Source organism: Notamacropus eugenii, chromosome 3 (assembly GCF_028372415.1).
Source record: "Notamacropus eugenii isolate mMacEug1 chromosome 3, mMacEug1.pri_v2, whole genome shotgun sequence".
NCBI classification, from domain to species: Eukaryota; Metazoa; Chordata; class Mammalia; order Diprotodontia; family Macropodidae; genus Notamacropus; species Notamacropus eugenii.
In genome coordinates this window covers 112,054,992-112,074,728 of record NC_092874.1, presented here as the reverse complement: position 1 = coordinate 112,074,728, position 19,737 = coordinate 112,054,992, and the positions used below count along the sequence as shown (strand labels likewise).

At 36.5% G+C, this 19,737-nt stretch overlaps 1 protein-coding gene across 9 annotated transcripts in view; it reads right to left on the bottom strand.

Annotated features, from left to right (window-relative positions):
- Window positions 1-1,574: 1,574 nt before the first annotated feature.
- Window positions 1,575-19,737, bottom strand: part of PTN (pleiotrophin) — a 123,529-nt gene continuing 105,366 nt past the window's right edge. For 3 of the 9 annotated variants that reach the window (XM_072652616.1, XM_072652618.1, XM_072652617.1), the window contains exons 3-5: window positions 19,178-19,351; window positions 17,699-17,860; window positions 1,575-2,101 (exon numbers count right to left, since the gene is read on the bottom strand). In XM_072652616.1, coding sequence (XP_072508717.1) covers window positions 2,046-2,101; window positions 17,699-17,860; window positions 19,178-19,351 — 392 coding nt within the window. In that variant the 3' untranslated portion in view covers window positions 1,575-2,045. The remainder of the gene's footprint in view (window positions 2,102-17,698; window positions 17,861-19,177; window positions 19,352-19,737) is intronic. The other 6 variants (XM_072652622.1, XM_072652623.1, XM_072652619.1 and 3 more) reach the window with 3 other exon arrangements.

Genomic DNA, 19,737 nt, shown 5'->3' with positions numbered 1-19,737 from the left:
CAGTTGTGTGAAATCTTGAACAGTCAACAAACAGTTGGATGCAAAAAATTTCTTTCACCTCATCCCTGTACCCCCATGCATATTTTTCCCTCTTGATTAGGGTTGACTTGAAAAAAAGACAACATTTCTTATGCATCTGGCTATCATTCATGTTTTCTAAGTCATTCTGCTTTTATTAAATGGAAATCAATCTAAAGGCATGACCCTTACCTCTTTCAAATTAATTTTGTGGGTTGGCATTTAAGGTAGAAAGAGAATTGAGGACAGCCCCCCTAACGGTGAGACTTTGCCAAGAATTTAGCATGAAAAAACCCAGACAAATAGTAGAACAGATGAAACTTCTGGGAATAAATCTCATGCCTTTTTAAGATTACTGGTGCATATATATATATATATATATATATATATATATATATATGTATATTTTCCTTTCTTAAAAGAAGCATGATAATAATTTTAATCTTTTGCCTTACAGAATAGTTGATTATGGCAAGCTTGATATTTTGAACTTAGGCAATGCCAAACAGCTTTCTATATCTCACAGAATCATAAACCTTCCACTCAGAAACATAACTGGGATGGTGTAATTGAGGCTTTGCTCCAGGGCACCAATATTTAGAGACTACAAAGATTTAACACATGTATTCCTGCAGCTAGAAATAAGAAATTACTACCTAGAAACTTATAACTACCTAGTTAACATTTTAAAAGTTAAAATAGGAGGCTACAAGTTCACAGGAAATGTTAATAGCACCCATCTGTAAGCAATTGCGATAACTAAGCCCCCCTTTTCAACTGATTTTGTCCTGATTACTAATTTTATTATTTGCACATCATGAATTTCAAGGTTTATTGGAGGATACAGTCTGTGCTTGTTTTCCCTGGGCCCCTTAATTCCTAATTATAGCTCTGCTCCCTTTATAAAAGCCCCTTGCAGGGCCAAGAGATAAAGGTGCTACACAGATGGTCTTTGGCACTCACATGATATCTACTGGAACCAAATAGCCTGGCATACACACAGGTCCCACACTCTTCTATTTCTCACATTGTTACCTCAGGACTGGTAAGGGCTTTGCAATTGCAAACCTTTCCATTAAAAATGGAATTCTTTCTTTCCTAGTCCCCAAAGCCAGTCCTATATGTGGCCTTGCTGTAGGCCAATAGCACCAAACTAACCAAACTTTCCAATAATTGATGTAAAGGAAAAGAGAATCACTTTTTAAAAATCTTCTGCTCATGCACAGATATAAGTGAAAAATCCTCATTGATATTACATCACACTGAGTGTAGTAGGAGTGGGGCAGTATGGTGGGAGGTAGGGGAGGGTTATGGAGGTGAATTATTTCAGAAAAAGGCATATTTTTCTTCCTAGTAATTTCTCAAATGAAAAAACCTCTTTTGTCTAGAAAATAAACATTGGTGTCAAAATAGGATACCATTTCTAATACAAAACAATATTTTTTCTTTAAAAAAAAACATTTGATCCAGAGCATAGAAGAAAGTTTAAGATTACTGACCTTTCCTCTTTTAACCAACTAAAAGCAAAGAAGAGTTCATTGGCTAAAAAGATGTCATTTCTCCCTATAATAAGTGGGCAGAGGAATTCAGTTTTATTTTGCTTGGGAAAAGTTCAGTTTTGAAAAGGGGGTAGGGAGGTCACCTAACCTGAGAATGTATTTACTCAGTCATCATGAAATCTTAACTCCCACCAAAAGAAAAACACTATATAAAGATGGTTGGTTTTAGACCTAAAATTGTGCATGACTTTGAAAATTTGACTTTAAGCTTTTATATATTGTTCATTGTATAATAGAAATAAATTTCTAAATGAAATTATAATCTTTTAATACAGGCACCTAACAGTGTTATGGTTACACATGAAAAAATACTACTATAAAAAAGTTCTTTTTTTTTTTCTTTCTGCCTATTGTATAATTAAGCTATAAATAACTTTAGGATAGAACCCCTACAGTTGGTGTAAATAAAACTGTTAAATGATCATGTTTGCTGATGTCCCTTTCATGTACTGCACAGCTTGCTGTCTTTTAGTCCAACATCTTCTCCTGTTTCTTGCCTTCCTTTTTCTTCTTCTTGGATTCTGCTGTGGTAACCAAAAGAAGAAAAAAAGAAAAGAAAAAATGACATTAAAATACTAAATCACATAAATACAAGAACCTGCCCTGCCTCTTATAAAAGGTAGTAGGATAGGGAGAGGAGTTCAGGGAGAGAATGAAGTGTGTCCCACCATCCTGAATGCAAATGCAAACATCTGAAGTGAAGTGGGTGGTAAGGGCTATATATATGTGCATGGTATATGTGCGTGTTTGTGTTGAGGGTGGAAACCGAAGAGGATATTTTAGTGGGAGAGATGATTCTTTCTGTCCAATTGGCTGCCCCTACTTGGCATGCAAGGTATTGTCTTGAGGTCTTATTTATAAAATAGGAAAATAGCAGGTGATGGAGACAAACCAGGTCACAGCTCAGTGGAAAGCTGAAGACTAGCATTGCATACCCTACTTCCCCTCATTCCCTTTCCTGCAAATCTGCCTGTAAGCCCTGATGTGAATATTTCCAGAGAATGGCAACAGAGGACTGAGACCCTAGATTTCCTCTCAGCTTCAGTTCCCTCTGCTTTCACTTAGCACCTTTCTGTGCCTGAAAACCCATGAAAAAGCCATTTGTAAAAAGTGTCCAACAGCAGTTGGGGTCTTTTGAGTTCCTGGGATTTCATCACCTTTGGGGAGGCATAGAGAACATGCCAAATTTGGTCCATCTGCAGCTGTCTAAGGAAAGCACAGATATGGATGATTTTCATGAAAAAAAAAACAACTCTGCTTTTGTCATGGAATGTGCTACTTCTCAGGAAACACCAACTCAAAGTCAAAATGGGCATGTTTGGGGGCTCCATATAGCACATAGGAGATGCTAGGAGAGTTAACCATGGGGTTAAGAGGGATTCTACGAACCCACAAGCATTTCTTGAAAAACTTATTATAGACTGGACATTCAGGATACAAGAACAAAAGTGTAACCATGGAACTTAAATGGAATTCTGGGATTCTATACTCCACCCACTATTTAAGTCTCTTGTATGAGGGAATGAATGCTGGTCAGTTGCTAATAATGGGAGAATCTCTACTTCTTCAGCATTCTTCACCTTCTCAAACATCACCAAATACTATTTATTACATGTTTTCGTTATGTCCACCAGACAGAAATTAGGATTATGCTTGTATTTAAGTTTATAATATGTTTCTTTTTCTTACTGTGTATTTCAATTTTAGTATTTAAGTCCAAAAGAAAAAATATCGTATCAGGCTCAGATCACCAAATATAAAATGTACATCTTTTCAAAGCCAGAGGCCAAAATCAATTCATCAGTCAATCAACAAACATTATTATGTTCTCACTATGTGTCAGGCATAGAGATAAGTGCTGAAGATACAAAGAAAGGTAAAAATAATTCTTGCCCTTCAAGGAGCTCCCATTCTAATAGGGGATTCAACTATGTAGATGGAAGATATTACAGATTAAATGGAGGTACTCTCAAAGGAAAGAGCATAAAGGTATAGGACACTACCCATTCCCTCATTCATTCAAGAAGTATTCGCTAAGCAGCCCTCCCTCACTCAAAACAAAGTCAAGTGCAAGTCATCATTATTTCTCTGATGGCATGGTTTTCTTCATCATTGAAGGATGAATACACACACACACACACACACACACACACACACACATGTTCATTAAGCATTTACTCAGTCCTACCCTGCTAAGTGCCCAGGACATGAAAACAAACAAACAACAATTCATGTCCTAAAGGACCCTATTGTAATACTAAAAAATACAGCAATTGGCTGAAAACAAGGAGATAAAAATTAAATCCGTTGGAATAAAGAAGTTCACGAAGGGAGAAAGATACATGCACACCCTTATGCAAATTCAGCCAGACACACATACAAATACATAGCCAGGAAGGGAGGCACAAAGTTAGAGGTCTGCAATAATGGCCACTACAAGATACCATCCAATGTTTGATAATTTGTTCTGCAAACCAGTCCTATTTTATGAACTTTGGAAAGGTTGAATGGTCATTGAGGAAGCAGCCTGGTACAGTGGAAAGAGCAGTAACATGGTAGTTACAGGACCTGGTTTCAATTTCTGCCTTGGATATTTAATACCTGTGTGATCTTGGGTAAGTCACTTAACCTCATGAGGCTGCACAAATTACAATTATTTGTAAAATTATTTCCTGGGGTTTCTTATACCTGTAACTCTATGATACTGTGATGAATTTAATTACAATGGCTTCTTAAGAGATCCTTATCTAAAGGATTTTAGCCTTACCTGAATGTGAATCCAGCTTCAGACACTTACTAGCTTTGTAACCATTTGCCTCATTCTTGTACACAGAGATTTACTTCTAGAGCTGGAGAAGGAAATGACAAACCACTACAGTATCTTTGCCAAGAGAACCCCTAGATGGAGTCACCAAGAGTCAGACATGACAAAGCAACGAAGATCATGATCAGAAACTGGTCTTCTAGGAGACTAGAAATATTCAGGGAAGGAAGGAAGAAACTTCAGACTTCTACTCTAGCATTAAAAGGAAGAGGGAGAGGGAGGGCTGAAGTACATATCTATGAGGATTGAGTTAATTCATCGATAATTTTTTTTTTAATAACAGAATTGCATATCTTGTGAGATAGTGTTTCTTACTACTTTTTTTTAATCACTAACAATGCACAAGTAGAGTCAGGACAACCACTTCTAGAGGGGTTACATGTTTGAATATGAATTGGAAAAAATCATCTCTGAGATCCCTTATGATACTGAGATTCTGTGACTCTCAATCTAAGGCTCAGTCCACGGATGGGTGAGATGAGTGTGCTATTCTGGGAATGCAAACACCTGGAAGGTATGTAGTCTTTTGGAACTCTTGGTTTGGAGTTTGAATGGATTAGTTTTCTGTGACCTTAAGTGGTACTTTATAATTCTGGAACTTCCATAAAATCTCCCCTTCCTCTTAGATCCAACTGACCAACACAGCTATCAAGGGCCTATCAAACTAGCCCAGTGCTATATGCACTGAGGGGAGGAGAGGGGAGGGAGGAAGGGGCAGGTTAGTAATTGTCTACTACTTATTTAATCAGGCACGGAACAATATGAACTCTTCTCACATGACTATGTGTCATAATATGATGTCATTCACTGAATTTCTCAATATTTGAACTTCAGGAAGAAAACATTGACCTTTATAAGTATTGCATTGCAAATGGAAAGTAATATACTCTTTTACTATTTGAGTTAATGTATTCACAGCTGTATTTCACCCTCACATTTGTGATCTTGGCTAGCAGTAATAAAATAAATGGAATGCATTATTCAACAGAAAAACTAAGTTTTGCAATGTTAGCATTTTCTGTGCACTTAGCTTACAACTCCCCCTCTCTTTTCTTCATATACTCTCTCTATATAGGTACTGACTCAATGTCTTCTCATCTGACAATCTTTTTACTCTCTCTCTTTGACTAGACAAATCATTAGCCTTATCAATCATCTACCTCACTAGAACAGGGGACTAGTAATACATGTAGGTATAGATATAGGTGTAAACAAGTACATGGATGTCAAAGTCAATGTCTGTATAAACGTAGGTACCAATGGGAATGCGCATCTGGTCGTAAACCTCTATGTACAAGAATGAACACCTCAGGTGTGTGCATGTATATTTTATATGTGTATCGCTGAGTCTATCTACAAGCATTCTAGCTTGTCCACTCTTGCTAGCTGTGTGAACCGAGGAAAATCCTTATCTATCAAATGGAGATAATAATACTTAGGCAGTTAGGTGGCTCAGTGGATAGAGCCTGGACCTAGAATTAGGAAGATTTATATTCAATCTGTGTGTCCCTGGGCAAATCATTTAACTTCTTTCTGCCTCAGTTTCCTCAAGTGTAAAATGGGGATAATAATAGCACCTGCCTTTCGGTGTTGTTGTGAGGATCAAATGAATAATATTTGTTAAAAAAACAAACAAACAAGAAATAAAACTAAGTACAGTGCCTGACACATAGTAAGTACTGTATAAATGTTTATTCCCTTTCCCTTCCCTTCCTTCTCTGTGCCCTGGCTCTTTCTCTGCATTTACCATAATATATAACTTGGGAGTAATAGTTCCTCATCTACAAAATAGTGAGGATAAAAAGAACAATGTTTACAAAGCATTCTGCACACCTACAAGTACTATGTAGAGGACAGTTAATACAATAATATATATACTCAAAGCACATTTTTTTGAGGAAAGAATATTCTTAGCATTAAGGTGCTTTTGAAATGTAATTATTGTTCCTAAACCTACTGTAATTATTTTTATGTAGCTATACTTGTATCTGCATGTTAGAGTATACTAGCATATGGATCTGTAGAGAGGGAAAGATGTATATGACTATACCTATCTACACTTCTATCACAGTGTGGGTTTTTGGGCAATAGCAAATTCATTCCAAAATTCCTGTTGCCCGCTAATTTGTGAGAAAATATTTTAAACCTAGCACACTTGTCTCATTCTTGTGCATTTACTACATTTACTTTTGGGTACTCCAAGCTATATTTTGGTCAAGGGGAATGTGAGTTTTGTGGGATGAGTGATATGTGTGTCTCTGTGTGTATATCTGTGTATGTGTGGGAGCGCACACATGACGTGTTTGTGTACATGACCATCTCACTTGAAGTATGGAGGCTGTCTTAACTCATGATCCCCTCTCTTCAAAAACACATTTGAATTTCCTAACCTCCAGAAAGGGGAAGATGCATGTGAGGAAAACTTTTACTACTGTTTCTTTTCTTATAGATACACCATGATACCATGGAAATATCATTGAATTTCAAGTTGGAAGACTGGTTCAATTCTGATTTGTGCCACTTACTTTGTGATCTTGGGTAAGTCATTATACTTTTCTGGCCTCAATCCCTTATCTATAAATTAGGGAATTGGCCCGAATTCAAAATTCTTTTAAACTTGAAATGCTGTCATCTACATCTCTACTAAACTATTCTCTAAGCCAGAGATTCTCAAAACCTCAGAAAGTCCAGGTATGGGAGTAAAAAAAAATTACATCTTTCTTTCATTGATGAATTTTTAAAAGATAAGCTAAGAAGTAAATATTCCACAGGTGTCACCAGGCTATGTAATGGATTTATGACACAAAACATGTTAGAAATATGTGACATGGAGCCTGGAAATTATTTTTCAACCAAAAAGGGAAAATTTCTACCAAAAAGGGAAAAATGTAATATTCACATGTTCACCTAGGCCAATAGCAATATGAAACTGAGCTACTATGCTAGGTTATTCTCAGAAAAATACAGAGCAATGTGGAAAAGTAACTTAAAATCTACTTCTGGATTTCTAAGCCCTATGGGAAAAATCTGTAGTGGAAGGAAAATGCATATCTATCTATGTCTGTATCTATCATCTACATCTATTTATATGTATGTAAGCAAATGTGTAGATATATGTATATATACATATATATGCATACACATATATGCACACACACACTCATATCTGTGTTTTTGCCTTTCTTTGTATCCATAGCACTTAGCATAGTGCCTGGAACACAGTATATTCTTAATTAACGCTCATATTGTCTGATTGGCAAATAGACTTCTTATTTCTCTATGGTCCTTCCTATATTATAATTATGAAAAATAAAGGAAGGATTGCATTTACTTTATAATTAACAATACTCCTTAGGTGCAAATATTATATTTAAATCTATGTATGTATATATACATATATATAATAGTGTATAGGTATTTAAGATGTATAGACCTAATATCTACATGTTAGACATTAGAAATAGTCTAACTCAAATAGGCACCCTGAAAAGAAGTGCTAAAGTGATGGAAGAGTCCAGTGGAACAGGATTAGCAAAACCTACTCTATTGTGCATATGTATTTGTATTTATAGCTATAGTTATTATGTGTATGAACACACATACATACATATAAATATCGCGGAAGGATTTGTTGTTTGGTTCATTTTAAATAGCCTTATACCAATATATTATCTAGTTGTCCTATTTCACATAGTTTAAGGGAAAGATTGAATGAGGTGAACTCTAAATTCACTTTTAGCCCTAAGCGTTATGATCCTAAATTCACTGTTGTTGTTCAGTAGTTTCAGTTGTGTTCAACTCTTTGTGATTCCATTTGGGGTTTTCTTAGCAAAGACACTGTAATGGTTTGCTATTTCTTCTCTTACAGATAAGGAAACTGAGGCAAACAGGGTTAAGTGATTTGCCCAGGGTCACACAGATAGTAAGTGTCTGAAGCTAGAGGTGAACTTAGGAAGATAAGTCTTTCTGGCTCCAGACCCAGCATTCTATCTAATGCACCAGGCCAGCTACCCTCAAACACTTATTAGGTACCTTCTATAGTCAAGGCATTGATCTACACACTAGGGAAAATAGAAAGTTTAAAAATCATGCAGGCCCTGACCTAAGTTTTCAATACAAAGGAAGAGATTCACAATTCATGCAAGTAAACTTTCTGTCCTACAAGATAGACTGTGATAAGGCAAAATAAAAAATTTAAACTACTCTAAAATCATCTGAGAAACGAAATCATTTCAGGTGAAGGAATCAGCACAAGGTTTATGAATTCTTCAAAGGGCACCTGAAGTGAATCTTCAAGAGATAAAGGTGTGAAGTGAGAGTATTTCAATCCTATGGATAGCCTAAAATTTGAATGAATGAAAGTATGAGAGAAAAGAGCTAGTGGATCAATGTGACAGGAGTCTTAGTGTGAAGGACAGGAATTGCTAGACTAAAATTCACATGAAAACAAAAAGATCTAAGGGTTTAGCAGACTTCATACTCAAGATTAGAATACATTATGATAAGCATCTAGCTGGTGTAGTAGATAGTGTGCTAGGCCTGGAGTCAGGATCTATCTTCCTAAGTTCAAATCTGACTTCAGATACTTACTAGCTCTGTGACCCTGGGCAAGTCACTTAACCCCAATTATCTCCAACAATAATAATAACAAAAAGGTATGACTACTTGGTCCCAAAAGGGAGGAGCAGCATGCTAGAGTGGATGGAGAGTTGGCTATGTAACTTTGGGGAAATCCTCACTGCTCTGTACAGAAAGTCTCCACGATTGTAAATTGCAGAGAAGGTGCCAGCCCCAGCCTGCTTTGGTCAAGTGAGTTTATTCCTCATATGGGAGGTTCCTTTAGTAATGAAATCACACGTCCAACCTCCATCCCAAAGGGTAAAACTGAAAAATGCTTAGAAGTTGCAGAGAATCAGATTTTGACTTAGCATAATTAAAGCAAGGGGGATAGAGACTGCACACTGAAGGAAACAAACATTTATCAAACGACAACTATCTGTCAGGCACTGTACTAGGCACTTTAAAATATTATCTCATTTGATCTTCACAACAACTCTGTGAGATAAGCTCTATTATTTCCCCTTTTTACAGTTGAGGGAATTGAGGTAGACAGAGTTTAAACTTATACCCAAGGTCATACAGTTAGTATCAGAGTCGGGACTTGAACTCAGGTCTTCCTGACTTCAGGCCCAGCACTCTATCTACAGAGGCACCCAGCTGAAGTGAATGATAAAACAACAGAAAGTTCATGGACGTATGTAATCAGAAAATCGCAATTAATTCACTGTACAAAGGGAGATTTTTTTGAGGAATGATTTACCTTAAGAGTGAAGAAATGCAATTGTTCTCCTTCCTGTTCTTTTGAAGCTAAAATTCCCCTCAATCCAGCAGCTAATAAGTTTGAGCAACATTCTATGACACAACCTTCCTTAATACTAATTACTGTATAACTGTGTGTGTGTATGGCTAATGAGGCTCAAAGCTTGGAATTTACCAAGGGAGTTCATAGCAGCCTGAAACTGACACTTAAGCCCCACAGACATTGTCAGTTTCCAGTTCTTGCATCTGTTTTAGCAATTAGAACCAAGACTTCTTTAATAAGGATGAGAAGACAACATCCAGAAGCTTCCTCGAGGTGAGATTTTCAGTGTCTAGCAAGCAGCAGATATTCAAACATGTGTCATCATGCACTTTAGCCATAGGCTAAAAGTCCAATTTAGGGGTCCTGGTTTTATTTGGTTAATTATAAACACATAGGTCAATCTATAGTTTAATTTTAGAGAATAATTTAAGAGGGAGAGGGAATGTGGTGTATAGAGTGGAGAATGAGTGTGCTGATCTTGGAGTTACAAGACCAGGTTCAAGTTTGGGCTTTCACACAAACAAGCTTAATTACCATGGAGAAATCACTAATTGCTCAATTCCTACCTAAAGTAACTCTCGTAAAATTAATTATCTGCTTTTGAGGAAGGAGTTTCTGTAATGGAAGTTTTTCTCACACTGATTAGTCAAATATACATATATTGTGATTCAGTCATGTCCTATACTCTTCATGACCCCATATGGGTTTTGTTTATTTGTTTTTTGGAAAAGATAACAGAGTGGTTTGCCATTTCCTTCTCCAGCTTATTTTACAGATGAAGAAACTGAAGCAAACAGTTAAGTGACTTGCCCAGGGTCACACAGCTAGTAAGAGTCCAAGGCCAGATTTGAACTCAGGAAGATAAGCCTTCTTGACCGGGCAAGGCACTTCATCCTAGCTGATAAATACATGCATACATACACATGCATACACACACACAGTATATATCCATATATCAATATACATCAATTAATAATATCAACATACATCAATTGATATATCTATATATAAAATCACATCAATGATATATATATATACATGTATGTATCAATTGATTTGTATATTGGTATATTAATATATCCATAGTTGTATGTGGATTAATGCATTTATTAAACATGCAATTGTAAATAATTTTAAAATATGTAACATATGTAGATAGTTTTAAGGCATTTTTTTGGTGGGGAGAGACTCCTCTCAATTCAACTGAATAAATTTTAAAAGTATTTACTTAATCCCTAGAAAGCTAGGTGATGCTGTGGACAGAGCAATGGGTCTAGAGTCTGAAAGACCTATGTTCAAATCTGTCATCACATAGTTACTAGCTGTGTGACCCTGGGCAATTCATTTAACCTCCACTTGTCTCAGATTCCTCAATTGTAAAATGAGAATAAAAATAGCTCCTACTTCCCAGGATTGTGTGAGCGTTGAGTGAGATGATATTTGTAAAGCATTTAGCACAGTACCTGGCTCATGACAGGCACTTAATAAATGCTTGTTTCCTTCCTTCCTTCCTCCCTCCCTCTCTTGCTTCCTTCCTTTCTTCCTCCTCCCTTCCTCTTTCCCTCCTCCTTTCCTTCCTTCCTTGTTTCCCATATACAAACCCAGTGTTAGATATGGAGAATATAGTGATAGATATGACTTAGACCCTGATGTCAAGGTGCTCATAAATTACTCTCTCAAAAGAATAGAAGTGATTCATAGGACCTGTGAGTTCAATTGATTTAAAATAGTATTACTGAGGTTAAATTTATGAATTTATTTCTCTTCTACAAGTTTGTTTAACTCTGATACCGTGGGCATATACTTCATCTCTTCATGTAGCTAAGAATCATACCAATGTGCCTCTAATCAAAAGGCGACTAGGGAGAAGATAATGTGGGAAGATGAGCACAGACTATTACATCGAATAGAAAAGGCAGAGGCCCAAGTACAAGTCATTAGTATCATTTTTGTATACAAAGCATTCCATATTATTTATTAATATGTAAATAGATATGCTAATAGCATCCTAGCCAAAAGAATATGGTAGATTCTGTCTATAAATCCAATATGCATAGAAAACAAAAATCACAAAAATCTCTATTTATAATTAGGAAAATGGTATCACTTTATTCCCTAGAATTAAGAAGTGAAGGGATTTAGGGCAAAGGAGTCAAGGAGTCAGGAAGCCTGGGATCAAATTCCACCCCCAAATCATAGGAGCTTTATAATGATGGGGAAGTCTGTTCAACTCTCAGTGATCCAGGTCATTCTAACATTATAAATATTTGAAGGTAATCTAAAGGTGTGGAAGAGAGATTCAACTTGTTCTATTTGGCACTACTGGGTAAAATCAGGTCAATTGGTAAAAGCTGTAAAGAAGCAAATTTAGGATAGAAGAAGAAAACCCTTAACAGAACTATCAAAAAAGGGAAATGGACTACCTCAGGAGGTAGTGAAATCTCCCTTATTAGAGCCCTTCAAGCAGAGCCTCAATAAATATTTGTTAGCTATATCAAAGTAGATCTTCCTTCTTCATTATGGGTTGGACTAGAGGACCCCTAAGGTCCCTTTTAACTTTCAAATGCTGATTGTGAAAAGTAACAGAGAAGTTATTGATCTTTATGTGTGAATGGAATTTCCGAACTGGGGGATCCTTATCCTGATGAAATCATGGATCTGGACTTTCCTGCCTTCCCCCTCAATATATACATACATACATACACACACACACACACACACACACACACACACGCGCACACACAAATATAGAAACACACAATAGAAATTCACCTCAGAACGATTTTAGATTGACCTACAGTAGTCAACTGGAATCTACCTCCATTACTAAGGATGAAGTTATGATCAGCATATTGCATGTTTGTTATGCATCTATAATAGGCTCTTAAAATATACAAGGTACTTTCTATGAGGCAAGTCTTGAGGTAACTGTAACAATAAGTAATGCTATTTTTCCTATTTTACATATAATTAAACTAGGCTCAAAAAATTTAAGTGATTTTCTAGTTAACTAGAAAATGCCAGAGCTTGGATCTCAACCTCGAGCTCCTTACTCCAGGTTTAACATCCCATCTGCTATCTGTATGCCTCTCTGTGAAGAAGGTATTTTGGGAACATTGGCACATTATTGTAGCCTTGGAAGTTTTCTACAAATATCAGGGTATGTATGTTTTGGTGGGGAGGAAGAGAGAAGGTACTGGATGGAAAAAGGTCACTGGTGGTATCTATTATGCAAAAAGGGGAGCTTCTGGTCTTCCTTCTCATGAATAATTCCTCAAAATTAACTCCAAAGGAAAAAGAAATTTCAACAGAAAAAAGAGAAGGATGGGCATAGGATAAAGGACCAAGGTTTTCTGAAGGCTACCCAGTGGAGCTGTGGACATTGTTCCAGTCATAATTCAATTCCATTTAGCTCAATAAAGATTCACTCAGTGCCAGAATTACACTAGATGTTGTGAAGATTACAACAAAAATATGAGACAATTCCTACCCCAAAGAAGATTATTTGACCAGAGAGTTGAGTCTTACCAGCATGAGACATTTGGAGGACCATAAAATACAGCATGTAAAAGGCAAAGTGCTAAATGGAGTGGAATCACACAACTTAGATGTGTGGGATTGACACTAAGTCTCTGGGTATTCTGGAAAGGGATGGCTAGAGTTCTGAAGGAAAACTATATGAAGGTAAAACTTAAACTAGATTCTGCAGAACTTCACAGATTCGGAAAGACAAAGGGGAGATGTAAAGGCATAAGAGACAGGAAAGGAGCAGAAAGTAATATGGTAGATATCATCCAGGTCTCCTGAGTGCTTTGGGTGGGAAGAGAAAGGAGGAACCCCAATGAGGCTTTTCTTAAAACACAAAAGTAGAGTCAAAAAAGGAGAGAAAAGAAGTATACTGTGGGGTTGAGATGAGCAGGAAAACACAGAGATACTAAATGAGTTATTTCTATCAGGAGAACAAGAAAGAAAGAGAATCCTGAAAGCAAACTCATGATTGTTTCCTTCTGACAAAGAAGACTAAAATGTTCTGAGAAAGTCCCATCCTGTCTCTTTTGTCAGTTGAAAGAGAAATAATCATCAATTCAACCACAGTGGCCATGGTAAGGAGTAGCAGATGGGGATGCATTTGCAGGAATTTCTGCCCATCAGAGCCTGGCAAAAATGCTTGTCTCCTTCAAATCGTCAGCATAGCTTCAAGGCTGTGTTTTGAGTGCTTTCAGGCTGCCAGATACCAGCTAGGCTGGGCTACTGGCACATTCCTATAGGATGTCAAAGCTCATGCAATTCAAGGGGAAGGCAGTGAAACTCTTCTGTTATTTTTCAAAGACCCAAGACACCTCTTGGCAAAGAGAGAACATCAACGATCACTTTTATTACCCTTTCTTGTTATTTAAGAGAATGTTCACCAGATGCTATGCCCTATAAACAACTGGAAAGACACAGTCACTGAACTCAAGTACTTGCTAATCCTTTGATCTTTCCAGTTGAAAGGTCAGACAAAAGAGAGTACTCGGTAAAGTTCCAAAAAAGAACAACAAAAAATAGTAAAAATAGTGGTTTTGAGTAGAAATTAAAGGTTATTGGGATTTTTTTTGCAATGCCATTCTCCAAAAGCTCAGGCTCTGTAACTCTGCTCTACTGATTTTAAAACAAAAAGAATCTTTGTTTTTACATCAACTGTATATCCCAATATATTCCCTCCTTTTTGCTGTCAGAAAGTCATCTCTTATAACAATGACTAAAAAAAGAAAACAAAAAAGTTTAACAAATCCAACCAACATATACATCAAATCCAACTTGACATGAAGTGCTCTATATCGATAGCCCCTCAATTCTCTAAAATGAGAAAGGTGATTGTATACTTTATATGATAGGTTTAATGGCAATGAAAATTTCTTTTTCTATTCTCCTTACATTTGAATGGAGTTAGATATCATTAGCAATTAGCAGTGTTAAAGAGGAGGAAAATTCTGGCCATCATTCCTGGTCCTACCTTGCACAAGTAAAGAAAAGGGGGTATAAATGGAATACTTTGACCTTCATAGAAGTTTGTGGAATTATAGAATTGGAAGAAACCTCAGAGATCATCTAGTACAACTGTCAATGCCTAACAGATGAGAAAAGAAGGTCTAAAGTGGTTCAAGGACTTGTCCTGTATTAGATAATCACTGGGTGAAAGCCCAGTGGCAGAATCATGACTGGAATCCTGTTGTTTTTGAGAACAGACACCAAAATCTGAAATAGTTTGAGAAAGAAATTTATTAGGCTGTTTGGTAGAGAAGAGAGAGCCGAAAAAGGAGTGGCTCTCTCTATTCAAATTCTGGAAAATTTACATTATACAGGAGTTTGGCAAAGGTTTCCCACATGGGAACTCCATGTACTCTGAGTATGCACTTGGGGTGAATTTCTCAAGAGTATGGTAACCCAAAAGAAGAATGCTTCAGATAGATCTGGGGCTTGGGAGAATTGGGAATACTTTCACCCATCTCTGGCATTCCTAGAGAGTTACTGGTGTCAAGCTACATTTTGGCTATGGATAACCTTTAATCTCATCAGGTTGGATTTAAACAGTATAATAAAATTTCCCAAACAGTATAATAAATTATTTTCCCCACAATCCAGAAAGGCTTTCAACATCCATTGCCCTTAAGGTCGCCTTTGGAGGTTCAAATAGGCTAATTCCAGCATTTAAATTCTACAAGTCTATATTCCCAAAGTATTTTCATCCCATAAAAAATAAAAACATGGATAAGAATTTCTGTCTATGGTTGACTTAGGTTTTTCCCAACTATTGATTAGAGCATGGAAAAAAATATGTTGGAAAAATGTAAAGCTACTCCTAACGTTAAAAATGACAAAAAGCAGACTATTATTGTCACTCATAGATATGAAACTATCACAAACACACAATCTACCTATACTATCTTTCATGTTACACTTGTATTTAGTCTAAAAAACATCTGGCTGAGTGGGAAATCTATTTGATGCCCATGAAGCAAATCATCTGAGACACGACACTGCCTCTACTCCTGGTATAAATTATTCCCAGTACTTTGTGCCTGATGCTGTAACAGAATTCATTAGTAAGCTCAATTGATTAGGAGAAAAATGAATGTCTGGTATTAACAAGAGTCTGTGACAAAAAGAAGAGAATTGCTTTGTGAGCTCTGAAGATTGACTTTGAAATTGGTAACTACTCTGTTATATGTATTTGGAGATGCTACACTACCCTCTCCTGTCTCTTTCAAGTACAACTAGTAACTTCGCAAACTAGGTCTAACTCAGTGCAGATACTATAACTAAACAATCCTGTATCAAACTCCATCAAAAGACCTTGAAAATGACCAAAAATATGCCCATTTGAAAGATTTTCACCTATACTTATTTCCAATATGGTAGACTGAACCAAAACTTTATGTTGTATCTTTAATAGTATATTGCACTTAGTCAAAAAAGTCCCTTCCTTTGAAATTTATAGAAGCAAAAGAAAAGTGGGAAGTATATGCAGTCCAATCAAAATAGAGTCAACACCTCAGAATGCCCTTCCGAACTAGTTCCCTTCTTTTCCTTCCATAGATCCACTGGATCATAATCTTTCTCTCTCTCACCTTCCTTGTATGTAGTCACTCTCTCCTATTCATTGAACCCTCTCTAACTTAGTAACTCTAAGAGTTTCTTCCCCAACCACCAACACAATCACTGGTTCTCTTGGTGGGAATATATACATTGATGAATTCTGTCAGTGACTATCACAGCACTAAACACAAAACAGATGTTTGTTGAATGAATCACAATTGGTCTCATATAATTTATTAGAGCAACAAAATAGTCCTGTTAATATTTCTTGCTTCCATAGCAAAGAAGTGCTGAATTTCTCAGGCACTTTTTCTGTGATGTTTATTTTTTTAAATCTGTTTCTTACATTTATGTTTTTATCAATGAATAGTTTTGCTTTCTTTGATTAAGTAATCCATCTATGGATAGTTAACAGAAGTGTTTTTATGTCCACTGCCAGACACACACACACACACACACACACACACACACACACACACACACCAGTTGCGAGGGATAGGTTCTAGATATCATCAATTTCAAAATTCCTCAGCCACTATAAACAAGCAAAGTCTTCACTTGTCTGAAGTGATCAACTTGAAATTGATCAAATCTGGGAGGGAAATGGCATGAAATTGGCAAACCCACCTGGAGAAAATGGGTTCAGAAGTGTGAAATACTCCTTTAGTGGCCACTATCCATAATATTGATAAATTTTACTTTCTTTTGTCTTTCATTTTGGAGACTTTTTTGTTTTTCTTTTGCAATATTTATTTGTAAAGTGCTATGCAATTATTTTTTTAGAAATTGCTTGTTAAGGAACAACATGATCTCATAAGAATTAAAATAATGGGTATTTTGTGCTATGGGTATAAGCAGGCTGACACTTGTTATCAACAACTTGCATATCAAAAGTTATGGGACAGATATTACTGAGGATGCACAATTAGAAAAGCAGGTGTACTAATTATGTCCTATCAATCGGACGTGTAGATAGCCTAAATGGGACATTACTAAATCCTGAAGTGCTAAAGAAAGAAACAGAGAGATCTCCAAGATGCTATGTATCTATTCTGGATGAAGAATTCATATAAATATATGAGTGTAAACACATTTATAAACACATCTCCATTGTCTATTATGTCTAAAATATATAGATAATAATCACAAAAATAAGACCTGAAAGAGTTTCATCTGCATGAGGATGTCCTCTGACAACACTATCTATAGACAATCTCACTATTGTTTGGCACTCCTCCAACTCTTCTTTAAGAAAATTCCTAAAATTTCCCTCTAAATTATCTGGGTTTTCATGGATCCAGATCTTATATAATTCCAATACCCTCAGAAGATTATACTGTAACCATCAGATTCTACCTTGTGGTTTGGGTTTGGTAACTTTCCCACACGGCTTGGAGATGGTGACTGTCTTCTGACACTCAGCATTATGAAGAGCTCTCTTCAGGTTACCCGTTCTTGTCTTCAAGGCAGTGTTTGCGTCACACTCTCCCCAGGCCTGGAACTGGTATTTGCACTCTGCTAAAAACAAGAAAGGGACCAAAAAGACATTTCAAGATAAGCTCACTATTGAAGAGTAAATTTTTTTTTAATTTCAGATTTCCAACAAATAGGTCTTCAGGGATTTTAAGGAATTTAAGTACAAAGATGCTTTACCTTTCTCTGACAAGTATACCTGCTCCTTGTGCTCAAAGCCAATAAATCACACATTTTGTGCAGTATGTCCCTTTATAAAGGGTGACTTTATACAGGGCTCATTCTGAAGTGATGAGATTTGACATACATCATAGAAAGGCACAGGGAAAAAAATCTAATGCCCCTGGCTAGGAAGGGCTCAAAATTTTGGAGGTAGAGGGGAAGTGTTCACTAGGAGTTCAACATTAGACTTAGGAGTATAAGGCCTGGGAAATTCAGCCTAAGAAAGAAGGAAAGAAACTATGTGAGGACCATTGCATAATGCACCCTTTGATTGCAGAGATTCCACATCTATTATATGCCCCTAAGCAATACAAAGACAGGAAGACCTCCAAACACATCATAATTTTTGTTGCTTTGGTTTTGTTTTGTGTTACTTTATTTACTGTTTTTGTTGCAAAGAACTAAAAACAAAGTAAGGACTCACTGGTTGGGCAAAAGCTAAAAAAATTATTACGTGATTGTAATAGAATATTACTTTGCCATGAGATACAAAGAAGATAAAGCATTCAGAAAAAACATGAGAAGATATATGAAATGATGTGCAGTTAAGTAAGCAATATATATGATTACTATGATAACATAAATAAAACCAAAAAATGAAAATGGACATTATATAATGTCCCTGGAGAAAAAAATGAAAAAAAAATACTTGCTCTTCCTTTTATGGAAGAGGTGAGGGATAATGGGTATAAAATATTACAGGGGCAGCTAGGTTGCACAGTGAATAGAGCACCAGCCCTGAAGTCAGGAGGACATGAGTTCAAATTTGGCCACTTGACACTTACTAGCAGTGTGACCTTGGGCAAGTCACTAAAGCCCAACTGTCTTACCTCTCCCCTCAAAAAAAAAACAAAACAATGTTGGAAACACCTGATACAATCAATGTGTTAGTTGGTTTTGCTAAACTGTTTTTTTTTCTTTTCTAAATTATTGTTATAAGGGAAGGGGAAAGAGAAGTATATTCAAAAATTATTGTGATATAAAAACAAAATGTACCCAAAACTTAGATTAATATAATGAATCATTGCACCATTGAAGAATCACTACCAAAAATTTAAGGAGATGAGTTGGAAAAATACTCTGATTCAAGAAAAATAGAAAATTAGTAAAAGAAAATGAAAAAGCGGTATTTATATTTACCTCCAAATTGTTTCTTCCAGTTGCATGGGATCTTACATCTTTGGGTCTTCATAGTTTGTTTGCACTCTGCACCAGTCCGGGTACCCTCCCGGGTACCCAGCCCACAATCCCCACTGGTTGGGACACACACACTCCACTGCCATTCCCCACAGTCTGATTTCTTCACCTTTTTTTCTGAAGAGATTTGATAGGAAATAAACAGCATTCAGGCAAGCTTCTTTAAGTACACAACCTTCTCAAGTACCCGCCTGACCTTCTGAAATGTGCCATAAAAAAAGTGTTGGGTGGGGAGTGGCCAATATTTAGAATTAGGGATCCAAAGTAGCTGACACTTAATGAGAAAACATTACCTGCACTCAGATTAACTGTCACAGTCTAGTTACTTCCCTTTTGTGAGGATTCAGTTTCATCTACAGAATAGCATGATTTACTGGAAAAAGTATTCGCTCTGGAGCCAAAAAACATGAATTCAAATCCTGTCTATCATCTACATGAATTTATATGTGATATCACCATTCGGGGCCTTGGTTGCTTCATCCGTAGAAAGGGAAGGTTGGTCT